The sequence below is a fragment of the Rhinoderma darwinii genome, chromosome 4 (assembly GCF_050947455.1).
Source record: "Rhinoderma darwinii isolate aRhiDar2 chromosome 4, aRhiDar2.hap1, whole genome shotgun sequence".
Taxonomy (NCBI): domain Eukaryota; kingdom Metazoa; phylum Chordata; class Amphibia; order Anura; family Rhinodermatidae; genus Rhinoderma; species Rhinoderma darwinii.
Genome location: NC_134690.1, coordinates 393,923,673 through 393,943,219, shown reverse-complemented (window position 1 = coordinate 393,943,219; position 19,547 = coordinate 393,923,673). Strand labels below are relative to the sequence as shown.

At 43.1% G+C, this 19,547-nt stretch overlaps 1 protein-coding gene across 6 annotated transcripts in view; it reads left to right on the top strand.

Moving 5' to 3' along the window:
• The first annotated feature begins 1,365 nt into the window (after positions 1-1,365).
• EPRS1 (glutamyl-prolyl-tRNA synthetase 1) overlaps positions 1,366-19,547 on the top strand; it is a 57,090-nt gene continuing 38,908 nt past the window's right edge. For 3 of the 6 annotated variants that reach the window (XM_075863350.1, XM_075863348.1, XM_075863351.1), the window contains exons 1-5: positions 1,411-1,573; positions 15,329-15,413; positions 15,796-15,895; positions 17,978-18,134; positions 18,589-18,704. In XM_075863350.1, the coding sequence (XP_075719465.1) occupies positions 1,438-1,573; positions 15,329-15,413; positions 15,796-15,895; positions 17,978-18,134; positions 18,589-18,704 (594 nt within the window). In that variant the 5' untranslated portion in view covers positions 1,411-1,437. Of the gene's footprint in view, positions 1,574-15,328; positions 15,414-15,795; positions 15,896-17,977; positions 18,135-18,588; positions 18,705-19,547 lie in introns of all 6 variants that reach the window. The other 3 variants (XM_075863347.1, XM_075863349.1, XM_075863352.1) reach the window with 3 other exon arrangements.

Below are 19,547 nucleotides of genomic sequence, written 5' to 3'. Positions count from 1 at the left end.
CAGGCCTTCTCGTCCAATATCAGTGTCTGTATTGTGACCCCACAAATGCTCATTTGACAAACTCTAAAATCTTGTGGAAATCCTTCCCCCCGAAAGGATAGTCTGTTATAGCCACAAAAGGGACCAAACTTCATATCAACATCGACAAGCTCATATAGGTGCGATGGTCAGGGGTCCACATACTTTTGGGCAGATATTTGGACCCACAACGCTGGGTTGTACCAAAGTAGCAGTTGACTGCAAGTTTGTAGCGATTCAGATACTTTGCTATGGTGGCGTGCATATTGGCGTTTTTTCATATGACGGCATATGTCGTTCTTTCATGCAAAGTCTATATTAAAAAAATTGCGTTGTGCACCATCCGATCCCGTGTCTCCGAGGATTATCCCCTCTAGTGGTGTCTGCAAAAGGAAAATAATTAAAAATAAATATAATCAATAAAATACGAAAATTGTCTGACGCAGATGTCCGTGGCTTAAAGGGGTTGTCCAAGATTTAGATATTTTATAAAACACCTTCAACCCTGTAAGAAAAAAAGTAAAATAAAGACTTTGTATATGTACCGGACATTCTGCTTTTGTCCGCCACTGCTGGTCGCCATACTTCCCTTTTGTTACCTAGGAATACTCGCCAACAAAACCGGACCTATGTAGGGGGTGGGGTTTATGCTCATTTTCATTCAAATGGAAATTTCTCGTTATTTTGGGGCCAAAACAGAGGCGTTCTTGAAATGTCTTGTGATTATAATGTTGGTAAGTATGTGTAGGCCCCAGTAATTAGTATAAAGTCATATTTCCACTTATGCTGATGTAGTCATGTTACGTTCAGTCACTATGGAGGTAACGCATAGGACCGGCAGTGGGGTCAGTTGAATTTTAATGATGTTTTATTACAAGGTTTTTCTATTTTTATTTTTTTTCACATCCATTGTTTCTTTTATAGAAAATATCCAAATCTCAGATAATGTTTTGCATGACAGAGGTGACAATCACACTTCAATACAATATCATGGGGGCCATAGTGGTCTAGAACTGGGGAGGCTTATAACCAATGCAAAAAGAAAAGTAAAGAAGTTTCAAATAGCAACCAATAAGATAGCAGCTTTCATTCTCTAAAGGACCTCTGAACCATGAGAGCTGGAATCTGATGGGTTGCCTAGTTGCTTAGTAACGGCCGCTTAAATCCTGGGAAGGAGCGCCCTGTAATGGCCGCCGGCTGCCTAGCGACGCCGAGCCCTATTTTTGTAATCCTTCGATGTCATGTCTTCCTGCCCACATGGAAGTGTCACACGCTACACACCGATGTTATATTCTATGTGCGACACGGTTTTGCGTATCCTGAATCAAAGATGGCGGTCGCTAAACTGTGCCCACACTAAAAATGGCGGCGCCGGAAGTGTGGCGATGTTGTGGGCCGTCTGAGGGCTGTGCTGAGCACATGAGCGGCGGAAGCGCCTTCTCTCTTTCTCATTCAGTCGGCAGCTTCGTGGCAGCCCCTGGTCTCAACATCAGAAGTGGGAGAGAAAGGATGGCGCTCAGCCTGACCGTGTCTAGCAGCCCGAGTCCTCCACTGGGTGAGGGCAGGGGACAGTCACCTCCTGGTCGTTATTTATTATTCAATTTCATACCACATGCAACCTGTCTCCCTACAGCCGATGTAGGAACTACAAGTCCCAGCATGCCTTGTCATCTGCTCTTTGGGGTGTCATGCTGGGAATTGTAGTTCCACGACAACGGGTGGGGCGTAGTGTGCATGTTAGGGGCAGTGGTTCTATGTGTCTCCACAGCTGTCATGGAACTTCAAGCGTCAGCGTGTCCTGTCATTATCTCCGTAGCAAAGAATGCTGGCACTTGTAGTTCCTCTCCTACAGGAGAAGCATATTTTATATATCCTAGACAATTAACCTATGTTTTCAGTTGTCCCAGCATGCTCTGTTATCTGTGTCATGTGGTGCTGGTACTTGTAGTTCTGTATATCCGAGACCGCTGTGATGAACTACAAGTCCCAGTGGTTTTTGTTCTGTGCTGCATGGAATCATGGAACTTGTAGTCCCACTAGAAGCACATTCTATATATCTGAGACAATCAACCTATGTTGCCATTGCTGTTGTTGAACTACAAGTCCCAGCATGCTCTGTCATCTGCACTTTGACATGTCGTCCACCCTGGACATAATTTCCATCGACTGTTGTTCAACGGTGTTGGATTGCGCCAAAGTTTGCCAATTGCTGAGATTTATAGCGTATTTGCCTCCAATTTGGAATTAACAAAAGTCTGCCGGGGAGGAGTCTGATTGACTGCTGCCCCCCGGCAGACTTATGTGATGGGAAACCCCTCTTTAAAGTCAAGCCGTTTATGCAATCAGTTCATGACACCTCCACCAATGGGTTAATATTACCCATGGAAGCTGTGGGTGGCAAGACAAATATAATATTACATGGTGGTGTCATATAAGGCTGCGCCACGTCTATATTTCCGTTGGGGAATAGAAAGCGGTTGAGTATGATGGGGGATGGGGACCCCCTATAATCATAGTCCCTAATAGGGCATATGCAGAGGGGATGTCCCTTTGTTTAAGCCCCCCCTTGTAATGTCCAGTTCTGCAGGTGCCGGGTGATGTAAAATGTATGTGTACTCCGCCCGCCCGGTTATTATAAGACTTATTACATGAGGTTGCATTAGACTGTCCTTTATTGTCCTGACAGCCGCCTCCTCGTGTTCTGTCTTATATACAGCTACATAGTGGGGAATATTGTAATATATATGTGTACTAGTATAGAAAACCCGTTACACAGGTTTGCTAGCAAAAAGGAATGATAAGTATTTGTAAAAAATATAAGTTTGTCTTATAACCTAATTACCAAAATGTGAAAAATGCGGAAACGTTTGCAGAACAGATTATTCTCCCAGGGTAAAGGATGTGGATCTCCTTCCGTTTGTTACCCTATAATGTAGTGGATGTTACCTGCAGTCCTATGTAACACCACAGATAACAGTGATAACTCTCTGAGCACAGATAATGTAGTAGGTGTTACCTGCAGTCCTATGTAACACCACAGATAGCACAGTGATAACTCTCTGAGTACAGATAATGTAGTAATGTTACCTGCAGTCCTATGTAACCCCACAGATAACAAGGTGATAACTCTGAGTACAGATAATGTAGTAGTGTTACCTGCAGTCCTATGTAACCCCACAGATAACAAGGTGATAACTCTGAGTACAGATAATGTAGTAGTGTTACCTGCAGTCCTATGTAACACCACAGATAACAGTTTAACAAACCGAACAATACCCCAATTGGTACTAGTGGTCCGAGTGACTAATTTTAACAAAACCAGAAAAAAGAACAAGTCACGACCAGGTATTTGAAAAAATACAAACAGTCTTTATTAAAGTCAATTAGACACACATAAAAAAACAACATATAACAGTTATACATAATAAAGTGGCCCCCCAGATGTACAAATGGTCCAATACCTCCTATAAACGGCTAAAGTGCATACATATATATTACTGAGCAGGTGCTAGGCGTGGTACGCCCTGCACAGATGGACACAGAAGTACAGTATAAAAAGTATATGTAAAGTACAGTCCTAAGTATACATAACATGCAAGGCAATATAGTATACCTACACCTACGTAGCAGGAGATGAAAATAGGAGACCAGGACCGGGAGAGGGGACCTCTGCTTAACCCGACGCGTGTTTTGCTGGTGCTTCGTCACAGAAAAGATTCAGAAGTGTCAGGATTGTGAGTACACATGACGTCCAGGCTGGAGATCATGTGTATTCATTATCAGGACACTTGTGTGTGTGGCTGCACATCGTTCTAGTAAGAACACTACGTGCTGTGTAAATGAAAGGAGAGGAGTGTATGACGCTGACTGGTCACTGATTGGTCAGCGTCATACACGTAAACACGCCCAGTTAAAAACACAATAAACGCCCAGTTGGACATATGAAAAAAAACACGCCCAGTTGTCCATTTCAAAGCTCATTTGCATAAATATAAAATAGCTCATAACTTGGCCAAAAATGAACGTTTTTTAAAAAAAAACACGTTACTGTTCTCTACATTGCAGCGCCGATCACATGCAATAGGAGATAGGGGTTTGAGAATCTGGTGACAGAGCCTCTTTAAGGAAGAAGCAACTTTATTTTCATCGTCTTTCTAAAAACTGTAAAAAATAAATAAATATGTATATTTCCGTTTTCTGCCAACGCAGCCATATGTGGGGGCTGGCTTTTGTGCGGGATGAGTTGTAATTTTCAATGCCACCGTTTTAGGGTACGTATAACCACTGTGCCTCACACACGTTAACTTTATTCTGTGGGTCGTTATGATTATAGCCATACCAAACTTATATCGTTTTTTTTAATTTTTATGTTCAATATGTTTTGCACAAAAATAAAATAACACAAAATGAAAAAAAAAATCAACAAACTGTAAGTTTGTTTTTGTGACACCAGATTCTGAGGGCTATATACAGAGCTATATATAAAGCTATACCTTTTTTTAAACTGTTAGGCTTTGTTCACACCCAAACTCAAAAACGTCTGAAAATACGGAGCTGTTTTCAAGTTAAAACAGCTCCTGATTTTCAGACGTTTTTTGAGCAACTCACGTTTTTCGGCCGTTTTTGGAGCTGTTTTTATTGGAGTCTATGAGAAAACGGCTCCAAAAACGTCCCAAGAAGTGTCCTGCACTTCTTTTGACGAGCCGTCATTTTACGCATCGTATTTTGACAGCGACGCGTAAAATGACAGGTCGTCTGCACAGAACATCGTAAGACCCATTGCAGGTAATGGGCAGATGTTTGCCGACGTATTGGAGCCGTCTTTTCAGGCGTAATTCGAGGCGTTCATTACGTCTGAAAAGAGGTCGTGTGAACCCAGCCTCAACGTCAATGGAGCAGTGCGATTAGCCGTAGTTTTCATTGGTACCATTGTGGGGTACATACCACTATTTGATCACTTTTTTTTTTTTTTTTTTAACATTTTCGAGGGCTTTTTTTTTTGTTTAAATAGACCAGTAAGTGTGTTTAGTGTAACTTCCTAATTAGTTTTTATTAAAAATTCTTTACTTTTTTAGCTACAGCTGCTCTGTAATCTTTATACAGAGCAGCTGTATTGTTCGCTATTCAGTGATCCACATGTAAACTATTACATCTAAGTTCGGAACGGTCAGAGACGCGCAGGACCCGCTCTCACTGACCCCGTTAGTGCTGCGGACCTGACGGGAACAGGATTTGGCGCTAGATGCAGCTGTTCTGCATAGAGAACACAGAACAGCTATATCTAAAAAAGTAAAACAAATTTTCCAAAAAAACTAATTAAGAAGTTGCACTAAACACTCTGATCTATTTATTTAAAAAAAAAAAAAATAAGCCCTCAAAGGTGTACATGGCCTTTTACCTCTTTCCTGCGGGTCGATACATAAATTTGGTAGAACCCTATTTTTTTTTATTTTATTTTTTACAATTTACTACTTTCCCTACAATAAAATGAATTTAAACAAAAAAATGATATTAACGTGATAGAATGGGTTGTTCCGAATGCGGTGACACTAATTTAATTAGTTTTTTCCCATAATAAAACATCTATTGTAATAATTCCAATTTTCATGTGTTTTTTTTACTATTATTTTGTGTTTTACAATGTTTGTCCCACAAGAGATCATGAATATGCAGCCCTTTGATCGGATACATAATACACTGATCTACTCCGCAGTAGTGCAGTATATTGTGCCTCTGGCATGGCCGTTAACTGTACATGTACAGACCTGGAGGCCATTGTTACGCCTCCATCTGCCATAGTAACCCCATGGCAGCCTGCAAAGCGTGCAGTTGTCATTTAAAGAGATATTACACCAAAAACTGCATAGACCCCCAATTTTCTTTACCTGGGATGTGTAGGGGTGTTACCACCAGATTGAGCTCTTTTTGGGAGTTACCCCCCTAAAGTAAAGTAAATCTTTGTATAATTGATTCAATTTCTACCCCAAAACGAACACATTTCCCCTTTAAGTCTTGCTTCTGGAATATATGCAACTTTTTGCTAAGTAATGTAATTTTATGAGGAGTCATCTATTTACTTTTTCTTCTAACATTGATCAGATTTAATATACGGATGGGGTTATGCATAATGTATTTCTCCTTGTAATGCCAGACTTCAATTTGGAAGGACGCTAATGGGTTTTTGTAAATGGCCTGGCGTTATTGTTATTGGCATTACTGGCGTTGTTGCAATTGGCGTTGTTGCAATTGGCGTTGTTGCAATTGGCGTTGTTGCTATTGGCGTTGTTGCCGTTGTTGCTGTTGCCGTTGTTGCTGTTGCCGTTGTTGCTCTTGCCGTTGTTGCTCTTGGCGTTGTTGCTCTTGGCGTTGTTGCTCTTGGCGTTGTTGCTCTTGCCGTTGTTGCTCTTGGCGTTGTTGCTCTTGGCGTTGTTGCTCTTGGCGTTGTTGCTCTTGGCGTTGTTGCTCTTGCCGTTGTTGTATGATAGTGATTCACGTGCCTGTGTCCGCGGTTCCTCGAGGAGGATCTGGAGCAGCACAGAGATGACGGCTACTTATGGATTAGTATTCACGATCTAACCAGTGCCCGCTTCTCGTTTTTCTCTTTTCCTTCCTTCCATATACATATTTTATATTTAGGTTGATCGCTCCAGCTTCCCGCCCCGGCACTTGTGCTCCTGACTCCAGCGCTGGGTACGGGAGGCCGTCCATCCTGGAGAGATCATGCGTGCTTTCATTACTTTCTTTGATGGGAATGCCCCTTAATAGGTTTTTCCATTTCAAAAAGTGATGGCGTACTGCTAGGCTAGGCTTTCGCTTTCTGATCAGTGGGGGTGAGACTGCTATGACCTCCACCGATCCTGAGAATGTAGGGGCAGGTTGGGAGCGCTGCTGTGAAGGGGAACCCTTCATGCTCAGGATTAGTGGATGTCTTAGTATTGAGATGGGAAAACCCCTTTAACCCCTAACCGTCATTTAATGTACATGTATGTCATAGACGGTAGGGGACGAGCAGGAAGCGGGCTTACGGACTGAGCGCGCGTCGTACTCGAGGTTTGACGGCTGTATGTGACATCTGACGCTTTACTTTAACACCTGGGATCAGAGTTAACTCGGATCCCGGTCGTTTAACCACCTAGATGCCACAGACCATAGCAACCGCCGAATTTAAGCCATTATTGAGATGGGGAGCCCCTACACTATCCGCAGCATAATACGGTAGCAGCAGAAGGGATGAGACTTGAACACATCTCATCCACACGCCGCATCTATTACGAGCGGAAAAAAACGCTCAAATTCACCTGCGGTGCGTTTTTTTAATCCGCAGCATGTCAATTGTATTTGCGGAATCGCTGCTAATGTGTTGTGGGTTTTCCCCATTGAATTAAATGGGGAAGTAAAACCTGCAACAAATAGCAGATGTTGCGTTTTTTTGCAGCGGGAAAGCAGCTCAGGAAAAAAAACCTCTTGTACCGTACCTACCCACAAGTGTTTCTTCGTCCAGGCCGTGACCGCTGCAGCAGTCACATGGGATTAAATGTCATCCCAGGAGGCAGTATGTGTTTTTTTTTTGTTTTAATGTGCAGTTTTCCGCAGCGGACATTCACAATCTGGTGCAGTTTTTTGGCCGGAATTCCCTGCGGCGACCCGGGCAGATGCGCTGTGAACTTTTACGCTCTTTAAAGCCCTGTTCACACGGGGATTCCGCCGCAAGATTCCGCCTCCTATTCATTTCACCGAGGGTCAGACGCTTCTTTTTCCAGCTAGCTGATTTTTTTTCTGCTTGATCTTCGGGAGAAGTGATGAAGTTAATGGTAGTAGGAATGGTCCTGCCGACAGCAGGAATAATTCTGTGGCGGATTTTATCGGCGGGACCCGCCAAGCAAAATCTATTGTGTGAACATAGCCCTAAGGTACTTTTACACGATCCGACTTGGGCCGTGTATAAGAGCGCCGATCAAAGAGACATCTCATTGATCGGCGCTCCTTACACAAGGAGCTATGGATGGGGACGAGCGCTCCTTACTCCGATTGCCCGTCCCCATACATTTCTATCATGTCGGCAGCGCGTCTCTCTGTTCACACAAGGAGATGTGCTGCCGGGAACGATAATATTTTACTTAATGGAACAGCGTTTCGTCGTTCGTTGTCTGATCTTGCCTTGTTTACACAGGGCAATTATCGGGAACGAGCGCTCTGTGAACACCCGTTTGCCCCATAATTGGCCTCTGTAACAGGGCATTTAGTTTTCTTGAAAGACCTAAACTGTAATTTTATCTATAGCTTGAGATGTGTTGGTGATACAGGGATTTGTTATGATTGCCATGTTGGAGTCGGGGTTATTTTTACTTCTGGATCAACGAATAGGTTGAACTTGGTAAACCTTACTATGTAAATTGAGGTATAAGAATCTTTACCTTGTCGTGTTATAAAGGGGTTGTCTCTCGTCAACCATTGAAATATAATTTCAAGAAGAAGGTCTTGTATTTTATAGAAAGAGCTGCTGTTTCCTTTTGACGGTTGACCGTCGTTATTGTCAGGCCGCTAAACCGGATCTATCGGACTGGTTTAAGCTTTGGGGTTTGTACTAGGTAAACCTGTTTTGCATATAAATGAATGCGGTTTTCCTGGCAGAGTATTACAGACCGGTCAGGCACTTTGAAGCTCATCGACATTTACAAAAAGTTAATTATAATTGTTGGAGAGTAAAATAATCTGTAGCTGAACAAGTCAAAGGCTAAGGAAGTGTCTACAGGGCTACGTGTGCAGCTTGACCGGATGCAATCTTTCTCTCCACAACTATGACCGCAGCCTAAAGCAACTTTAAATGGGGTTGTCCAACCTCTTTCCCTATTTGTTAGAATGGTCCTCCAATGATAAGCTCAGTACCGGCTGCCCCAGTACTCCGCTGTAATCTGTGGGGGAATCCGACAGCAAGTGTTTCCTGCAGCGCCACCACAGGAGATATAAAGCATTACAAAGTTGACAATGTATTTAATGGATGTCCTCGTAATGGATATCTCACTGGCATTCTATGGGTTTGAGGTTTTAGTAATTGGTAGAATCTGTTATCTCGGACCCTCTAACACGTCTGTAAGACATCTTGGGGTGAATTTCTATTTTAGAGGGGTTGTCTCTTGACATCGACTACTTTACTTGTGCCCTATTAGGGTATATGGATGATACAGAAGGGGTTTGCTCTCTTGGAATCATCTTCTCTGAGCCAGATTGGGAAGACTCTGGAAGACCTGGCCTGTCCCTGTGTTATATGGTCAGTTGTACAATTGAGCGTCCAATGCTGGGGAAAATATGGCCAGACACGGCTTCTACTAATTAACTAATTAATAAGGATGAGGGATACTCGGACTCGTGGCTGATCAATGAGCCACCTTCTATCTACAAGGCGTTTGTCTTCATCAGTAGTGGAGGACATGAAAGATCACAGTGCCAAATCAATAAAGACCAGAGATCAGGAGTTTGGGAGATTCATCAGCATATAGATGGTACTGTCTAAAGACTCGAAAACTGTAGGCCTAGGACAGATCCAAGGACAGATCCAGGTTACACCAGCAGATTCATTTCACCTTCACTTCTCAGAAGCAGATGAGAGATTTTATGCAGCAAATATTTTATTAGTCTTTATTCATTTTTTTTTTTTCAGACTTCCCTCCTTGACAGTTGTCATTGTATTGTTGTTTGAGCGTCTTTATTCCATAGAGCAATGCCGATCCCTTTCCTGGGGCACATTGCTTTCATCTGTAATTATGCGGTTCTTTTGTCACTTGCTTACTTATGACCCGATTTTATTGTAAGGGGAGCAGAAATCGCACTATAAACAGATAGTCGTCTGTGCAGGTGTTAAAGAGTCTCTGTCACCACATTATAAGTTCTCTATCTCCTACATAAGGGGATCGGCGCTATAATGTAGGTGACAGCAGTGCTTTTTATTTAGAAAAATGATCTATTTTTACCACGTTAGGAGCGATTTTTAGCTTTATGCTAATTAGTTTCTTAATTCCCAAGTGGGCGTGTTTTACTTTAGACCAAGTGGGCGTTGTACAGAGGAGTGTATGAGGCTGACCAATCAGTGACCAATCAGCGTCATGCACTCCTCTCCATTCATTTAGTCAGCGCATAGAGACCCTGCGTTGTTCGCTATGTGCTGTCTTATACTGACACATTAACGCTACTATAGTGTTTAGACAGTGAATAGACATTCCTTCCAGCCAGGACGTGATGTCTATTCACAATCCCGGCACTTCGTTAACGTTTGTTTGGTACTTACGCTTGCTCTGCTGTAAGTACCACAGAAAGGTTACCGAAGTGCAGGGATTGTGAACAGACATCCCATCCTGGCTGGAAGGAATGTCTATTCACTGTCTAAACACTTCAGTAACGTTAATATGTCAGTATAAGACCGCACATAGTGAACAACGTAGTGTCGCTATGCGCTGGCTGAATGGAGAGAAGTGCATGACGCTGATTGGTCAGCGTCATACACTCCTCTGTACAACGCCCACTTGATCTAAAGTAAAAACACGCCCACTTGGGCATTCAGAAGCGAAAATCGCTCCTAACGTGGTAAAAATAGATTGTTTTTCTAAATAAAAAGCACTGCTGTCCCCTACATTATAGCGCCGATCCCCTTATGTAGGTGATAGGACACTTATAATGTGGTGACAGAGTCTCTTTAAATCTTTGGAAAATAGCAACTAGTTTTCAATATCTTCCTAAACCTAGAGAAACACACAAACAGACTTTGTGGGGCAGCTTCTACCCAACAATATCGGGGAGCATGCTATACGGTACAGTCCTCCATTATTTTAGGTTGGCCAGGTGAGTGATGTCGCCGACCTCTGCTAATGGGGGGAGAATTGGAAGGCCCCCATACACAATTGATCACCGGATGTTTATACTCTGTAACCATGGAGACACACAGGTCTGCAGAGGAGCTGTATACATTAAGTGATAGCCTTGATTAAAAACATCCCATCTGCAAAGTTGCTTCATTTTTAGATACATTGGAGCTATAAAACAAAACGTGTGGGATACATGCCATGGGGAAACTCCTAAAGTCTCTGTCTATATATCGACAGTAATGTCAAGATCCCCCTTACACAATAGATCGCTGGCCGATGCCACTGAAATAAACTAAATACAAATTTTAATAATATGTATTGCCACCTCAACCCATGACTTCAGGATCAGACTACACAAGGGTTTGTTTGTAGTCTGTAACCATGGAGACACCTAGGTCTGCATAGGATCAGGATACATAATGTGATAGGATGTTTTTAATCAAATATTTGTAAAGATGATTCATTTTTAGATACATTGGAACTGTAAAAGAAAAGTCGTTACCAAAGTATACATATTGCTAAGGAGGTGTTATCTAGTACTTTTGAGGATTACACACACATTTCTTAATTTTATATTTTGAAACAATTTTGCAGATTTTTCTCTCTTCTCATAGGAAAGAGACGGATAGGGTCTTCTATGCAGTATAGCAGTACGTGTCACAACCTCTGACTGTACAAGACGTTTAAGTTTTGATTTTCTTTTGTTTGGTGGAGTTCCCCTTTAAAGGGATTGTGTCGCAAATTAAACCTTTTTTTTTAAGTGTCGTTACTTATTTCTATTATATTAAGTTTTTTGCTGTATTTTTTTTTTTTCCCCGTATGGTGGAAAGTATTAAAAATTAAATAATAATTTGACAGGTTTTCCAATGTTGGCCACCAGGGGGAGCACTTCCCAGAATTACAGCAAGGTGAATAAGGCAAAGCAACCTGGCTCACAGCTGCTGTAAATGTGGGAGGGAACCTCACCCCCCCCCCCCCCTCCTCACAAGCCAGGAAAAGGTGTCTTCAAATTGCTAAGCAGTGTCCGGCAGTCATATTGGGTGTGATTCTGCAGCTGGAAGAAGTTATAGGACACACCAAAAGGCTATGTGTATGTTCACACGCTTACTAAACAAAGGGAAAACCGATCCTGATTTTCAGCCATTTTTTAATCAAACTCGCGTTTTTTAACGGCCATTTTTGGAGCTGTTTTTCTATAAAGTCATGAAAAACGGCTCCAAAAACGTTCCAAGAAGTGATGTGCACTTCATTTTGGTCGGGCGTCTTTTTACGTGCCGTTTTTGGAAAACTAACACGTAAAAAACGCCCTGTCGGAACAGAACGCCGTATTTCCCGTTGAAACCAATGGGCAGATGCTTGTAGACGTTCTGCTTCCGATTTTTCAGCTGAAAACATTTTGTGTGAACATACCCCTAGGGTATGTGCACACGCTAACTGCATTTACGTCTGAAATGACGGAGCTGTTTTCAGGAGAAAACAGCTCCGTCATTTCAGACGTAATTGCTCGTACTCGCGTTTTGCGAGGCATCAATTACGGCCGTAATTTGGAGCTGTTCTTCATTGAATTCAATGAAAAACGGCTCAAATTACGTCCCAAGAAGTGTCCTGCATATAATGTATAGAAGTGTCCTGCATATAATGTATAGAAGTGTCCTGCACTTCTTTGCCGAGGCTGTTATTTTACGTGCCGTCTTTTGACAGCGACGCGTAAAATTACAGGTCGTCGGTACACTACGCCGGCAAACCCATTGAAATGACTGGGCAGATGTTTGCCGACGTATTGGAGCCGTCTTTTCAGGCATAAATCGAGGCGTAAAACGCCTCGGTTACTCCTGAAAATAGGTTGTGTGAACCCAGCCTTAGAATGATGAAAGTGAAGTGAATGAGTTTTCAGTTGACCGGTTCACACGCCGTGTATTTGACATGTGTTTTTTTTTTGCACATTTTACGTGCAAAAAGACACATAAAAAACGCTTGATTACACTTGATTTTGCGTGTTTGGGGGATTTGTGTGTGTGTGTGTGTGTGTGTGTGGGGGGGGGGGGGGGGTGCTCGCCGCTGATTCTTCAAAACAGCTGATAAGCGGCTATGAAGTATCAGCGGCGCCCGTGCACACTCCGCTCTGCCACACACACACGGGAAATGTCTTAAAGGGGTCGTCCAGGAAAACATGGCGCCGCACCTGTCCTCAGGTCGTGTGTGGCATTACAGCTCTGTCCTATTCACTTCAATGGAGGTGAACTGCAATACCAGACACAACCTGAGGACAGGTGCGGCGCTGTGTCTCCAATCCGGACACCCCTTCTGTCCTGAGATGACTCGACGGGGGAGGCGGGTGTCAGAGCCACCCACCGCCATCACTGCAGACAGATCCACACAACTACGGCATGAGGGCAGGGCTTGTCCTGAGTGCACTGTGTCTTGTTATGGACAGATTTATAGTCACATGAACCCCGTCTGATGAACCGGTAACCTAGGTCCGATCACATGACAGGGGGATCACCAAAAACCCTGTGCACCCTCAGCTCGTCCATCCAGCCCTTTCCTGGTTATATCTGCGTCTGGGAAAGCTGGGTGACCACCATTACCCCTCATACTGGAGTGTTTAGGGATGTGACTAATGAACCTCTCACACTCCAGTGGGAGGGGTAATGGTGGTCACCCAGCTTTCCCAAACCCCTGAATGGTAAATCTCTCTAGTTGTGCTGAGACTGTTTGGGGATGTGACTAATGAACCTCTCAGTCTCAGCACAATTAGAGGTTTATCGTTCAGGGGTGTGAAGGATGATTTATTTGCTTATATTCTCTGTATGAAATTACATTGTGAATTATCAAGCAGGATGCCGAATTACTAAGATATGTAATATGTGAAAGTGATGATAATGTTTAAATGATTTAGTTTCGTGCAGCAGCCATCTTGTCTGGAGTTCCCATCTTGGTTCTTTTGTAGTGAATAAGAAAGTCTTCCTTTAATACAAGTAATGTTGATTTTGTATGTTTTATCTTTGACCTTGGTTCCCATGCGAAGTTGGTAAGGAATGGACAGGGAGGGAGATGGGAGAGTGGCAAGTATGCGTGAGGGAAGGTCTCCCCCATCTCCACGAGAACATTCTGTCCAAGAGAGATAAGGCCTGCAAAACGTAATGTGTGAAGAATTATAATGATGTATCTGGGATGTACGTTATGATATGCTTTTTACTGAATAACAAATATTGTTACATTGTCTCTGATTGGTTTACCTCAAGCCGACACCCCTTCTGAATTTCAGTTTAACAGTTTGAGTTTGGTAATAAATCCTTCAGAGGAGCATTTTGAACATTATCAGCATGTCTGTGTGTTTTCTTCTCCTCTCTCGATATATATCGGTGAAATATCCTAATTAGGATTCTGACTAATGGAGTCTGGCCTTGAGAGTCTGTTGGGACTCGTATAAATTTCAGTCTAATATATATTTTGAGCGATGGATTTCCACGACAGGTCTGGGAAAGCTGGATGACCACCATTACCCCTCCTACTGGAGTGTGTTTGGGGATGTGACTAATGAACCTCTCACACTCCAGTAGGAGGGGTAATGGTGGTCACCCAGCTTTCCCAGACCCCTGAACGATAAATCTCTCTAGTTGTGCTGAGACTGAGAGGTTCATTAGTCACATCCCCAAACAGTCTCGGCACAACTAGAGATTTATCGTTCAGGGCTTTCCCAGTACAGTTGCATCATGTGTCCTTCATACTTGGGGGGGGGGGGCGTCGGGGGTCACGAGAGCGGGGGTCTGTGAGGTAGAGAGTGGGACATGCAGAGACACAGACCTTACCTGCAGTGCAGCTGGTCTTCAAGATGGCGCCTGCTATCTCCCTGCAAACAGCTGCTCTGCTCTGTGTGACTCTGACCTGCGTCTGTCAGTACAGAGCCGGAGAGCAAAGTCAATGGAACGGCTCCCGTTCATCTCTGTATGTGTCGTTAATCGACACATACAGAGATGAAAAACAAAATGGCAGCCCCCATAGAGAAGTAACAGTGAGAAAAAAGTAAAACACAAACACAAATAAATAAAATGTATTTTAATAACATACTAAAAGCAATATTATATAAAAAAAATTTTTATCGCGACACCCGTCCTTTAAGCTGAATCCATATTCTCTCTTACGCCTCATGCTCACGACCGTGTATGACGTCCCAGTCCCCTCAGTGATCCGAGGAAAGATCGGACATGTTCTATCTTTGCTTGGATCGGAGACTCAAACCATTTTTCGCAGACCCGCTAAAGTGAATGGTTCCGTGAAGACTATTGGATGCCGTCAAAAACGGCCCTACATTGCACAACGGTCGTGTGCTAGAGACCTTAGACCCCAAATAAGACCAACTATTTATACAATCTGTCGTAAAATAAAGGAGCAAATTCTCCGACCTGGTTTCTATTATTTTTTCCTCTAATTCCTTTGTGGTTTTTTTGCAGCCGTATTGTGGACTGTACAACATCTAAAAGGCAAAGTAGAAATCAATGTGGAGGACGGAAAAGAGACTGTCCTGCGAGTATCTGAGTGAGTGCACGTTCTCTTCTTACAGATCTTTATTTGTTCTGGGTTTTATGTGATCATTACGCTCATGCGATTGTCCATAAATAATACAATATCATTAAAGGGGTGTTCTGGGTCTATAATATTAATGGCTTATCCTTCGGATAGGCCGTCAATCTCCGATTTGTGAGGGTCTGTCTTGCGGTACGATCTGACAGAGCGCTTGAGGGCCACTTTAGTCAGCTGATCAGTGGGGGTGCTGGGAGTGGGACCCCCAACTAGCTGACATTTAGGGCCTATCCCAAAGATAAGCCCTCAATGTCCCGTAAAACCCTTGATGATAAATTATTATAAAGATTGTAATAATGGATGTTAATGCTTATAATGCTGTGTCTTCTTTTTACAGAGGCGTCTCTTTTACGGATGTGAACTCCATTATCAGGTACCTGGCCCGACTCGCTCCACAGGCAGGATTGCACGGTTCAAATCTAATGCAGCAGACCGAGGTAAGGATGTCTGGTTGTATTAAAGGGGCTGTCTGGTTTAAAACGCGCTTTTAGACTACATTCACGCGTGGCGTTTTTTGCTGCCGAAACCGCAGCAATACACAGGAAATTCGCAGTTAAAAATGCACCTAATCGTGCGTTTTTCGTTTTTGTTTTTTAAATTTTGATGCGTTTCTTGGCGCATTTTCGTGCTGCGGGAATTGGTGCGATTTCCCACAATACTGCAGCGTGTACATGTGATTTCATGGAATCTCGTTGACTTTGCCGGTACTGTATTACGCTGCGGATTTGCCGCACGCAAATCCGCACGTTCCCGATCATTGGCCCATGTAAAGATGGCAGCAATCGGATGACGAATGAGCAACATGTCATTATGGTTAAATGGTTAATTGGTGCTCCTTACCAGGCAGGGACCTGCCAGTGCAAGATCACCTTTTACTTTCTGGTTTCTACATAGATTACAGCAGATTTCTGGGGGGGGTCTCAGCAGGGGGACACTTTGTGATCAGCTTATTATCAAGGGACTATTCTAGCAAGAAGGGAATGTCCAAAGCGGAGAACCCCTTAAAAGAGAATCTCCACCTATTAACATCCCCTCACTTTACGGTCCATCGTTCTGAGCTCAAATTCCCTGAATAGACAGCGTTGGATGATAAAATTCTGCTTTTTAGGTGCGGCACTAATAATAAATCCAATCCAATATGTCAAATAGTCACTTATTGTTGGGGATATTTCCCGCCTACGTTTGATAAATTCCATATGTTGCTCTGGTCATAAAAAATCGGATTATTTAAATTAACCCTTCTTCCCCTACAGATTTCTGGTTATATTTGGTGAGAAGCAGTTCATTCTGTAGTATAATTTTTAACACTATAAGTGCTGATTTTTATTGAGATGACTCCATATTGGCGGTCTGTGTGTATATGCAGCGCTGCTTTTTTATGTATCGGTCCCGTTTTTTTTTTGGCTGATTCTTCTGTGTTGAGGATATTTTTACTCCACAGCTGTTCCTGCCACGTCTTCTCAGCTGTTACATCCAGCACTGTGTAACTTTAACCAGGTCCGCGTCTCTTTTTATACATCTCTGGCAAATCCTCTACAAACTTCCCATGCAGCCACATTATTTATAGTATAGAGAAAAACAATAAGGCCTGTGTCAGGCAGCTGTAGTAAAGCAACTTGCAAAACCTGGACTTCCAGCTGTTATACTGAACTTAGATATCACACACAATGTCTTACAATATAATAATAATAAAAATTATTCTGGTCTTTCATCTATCAACGATCGCACATACAACGCTGCTCAGCTCCTTTCCTGTCTCATCGCGGTCTCAGGTTTCCAGCCTGATCCATGCTTTACATACTGCAGCTCGGTTTGTTCAGATTAGCTACTACGAATAAGCACAAGCTCACCAGGAAGTTAGTGCATGGGAAGCAGAACTTCCATTACTGGATAGAAAAATTATAACCTACAAGCAACTAAATCACTGGTGAGGAAAAGGGAGGATTAGCAGGTAATTGCCAAAACTATACTGAGATAAATGAGTCCCAGAAAGGAATGAGGGGAACCCTGAAGATCTCACCAGAACACTTTTGAGGTTAATTTCCGTTCTGAATATCTTAAGCGCTATTCAGGTCAGTAAACAAGTTCAACTTACATGACCTAGTGACCGGTCCTCTTTAATTGGGGCCGTGTTGCACATTCAGACCCCTAAACACGAGCTGCGCTGTGAATAGAAAACACAGGAGGGGCCTTGCTGCGCCCACAAAACTCCCTTCTGTTACTGATGAATTCATATACAGGTACAATGCAGGTGTTGAGTCTTAGTAGGTACCTGCTTAGTGAAGTGTCCTTTTTTAATATTGACTTGTGAAAGGATCTACTTTTTAGGTTCTGATCCTGAGGGGTTGTGAGTGGCCCTTTAAATACAGGCATCTATTTGAAGGGTTTACACACATCCTTTTTAGAAGGACCGCAGACCCCTCCCCATCCTATGGCGGTCGTACTTTTAATGGCATTTTGCAGAGTTGAACTTTAGCCAGTTGTTCTTGGTAATGACCAGGTTTCTTGTTTTCTTGTAGATCAGCCACTGGATCGAGTTCAGTCAGACCCGGCTGCTTGATAAGTCCACATTCTCCGCTGCCCTCCAGGAGCTGAACCATTCCCTGTCTCTCCGGACCTACCTGGTGGGAGATGCTTTGACCCTCGCAGACATCAGCGTCTTCTCCACCTTGGCAGGTACAACTGTGCTACTCGTGAGCAAGAAACCCTCAATCTCTGCTTTTTATTCCTAAACTTGTGCCATCGCTGGGCATCCGGCATGGGACCTGGACCCTGTCCTCTGTACGTGATTGGGGTTTCACTAGAATAGTTCTTGGTTTGAGATCATTAACTCATAGGGTCCTGCAAGTGTACAAAATCCTATCCATGAATAATAAATATATATACCAGTATTATAGAAATTGGAAATAAATATGTTTCTAGGAAAGCTGTGTGACGAGCGACACGTGCGACCATAAAACTAGCGCGAGGGTTTGTCACTTGGCTTTCCTAGAGTCCTGAATGGGAATCACTTTAGTGGTAATTCACAATAGAATGTGGATTTGCATGATGTACATCTCTCCTTCTTGCGTTCTGCAGTTTTGTGTAAGAGACTCCAATGTGACTTGATGTGTTTTGTTTCCTCGGACAGTCAGCTCTTTATGGCAGGAAGAGTTGAAACAGAATAAAGCTGCTGTCAACGTCAGACGCTGGTACACGTTTCTGGAGCCCGCGGTCCCGTTCCGAGGAAAGCTTAGCATCGCAGCGGTGAGTGAATCATTGGGATGAAATCACTTCAGAATGACAAGTGCTGCTGCATTAAAGGGGTTGTCCATTTTTATACACTCTATTAGGGAATTATTTGTTAATAGAGGGGGGGTCCTCTGTTCTGGATACTCATCTCTTGGACAGACTGGAGAACGGTTACAAAGACCGTCTGTGTCTCTCTCTGGAAGACCTGTCCTGTATTACACAGACAACACATTTATATAAATAGGCACTGTGTAATACTTCATTTGCCCTGTGGTGGCGCTGCAGGGAAATTGAACACTTCCAGGTTTCCCCACAGATTAGAGCTGATCACTAGGGCTCCCAGCAGGGGGGAAACTTTCTGTACAACTTATTATCAAGGGACCCTTCTAACAAGTAGGGATTGTCAGAAGCGGAGAACCCCTTCAACGGCCCAATTTTCACTCCAAATAATACTTTTTATATCCGCACTTAAATCCAACGTTTTTTTCTTGGTGTACCTGTGGTACCTTAGACATAGAAGTTCCAGATATTACTTTATAAATTACCCCACCTTCGCACTGATTCCCCACCTGGATGCGCTGCTAGTGGCCATCTCACCAGTTGGAGGGACTTCCAAATGTCTTGATAGGTGCAGGTCCTAGAGCTGTGACTCGCCTTTATCAGACATTTATGGCATATCCTATGGAAATCCCATAAATGACTGAGATGGGAATTCCCCTTTAAGTGTATGAAACCATGTCGCCAAAGTGCACAGAGCCATTGCTGCTTTAGTACATACTTTTATTCTGACTATATATATATATATATATATCACACACAAGAAAATGGCGACAACAAACTGCGAACACTAATGCCACC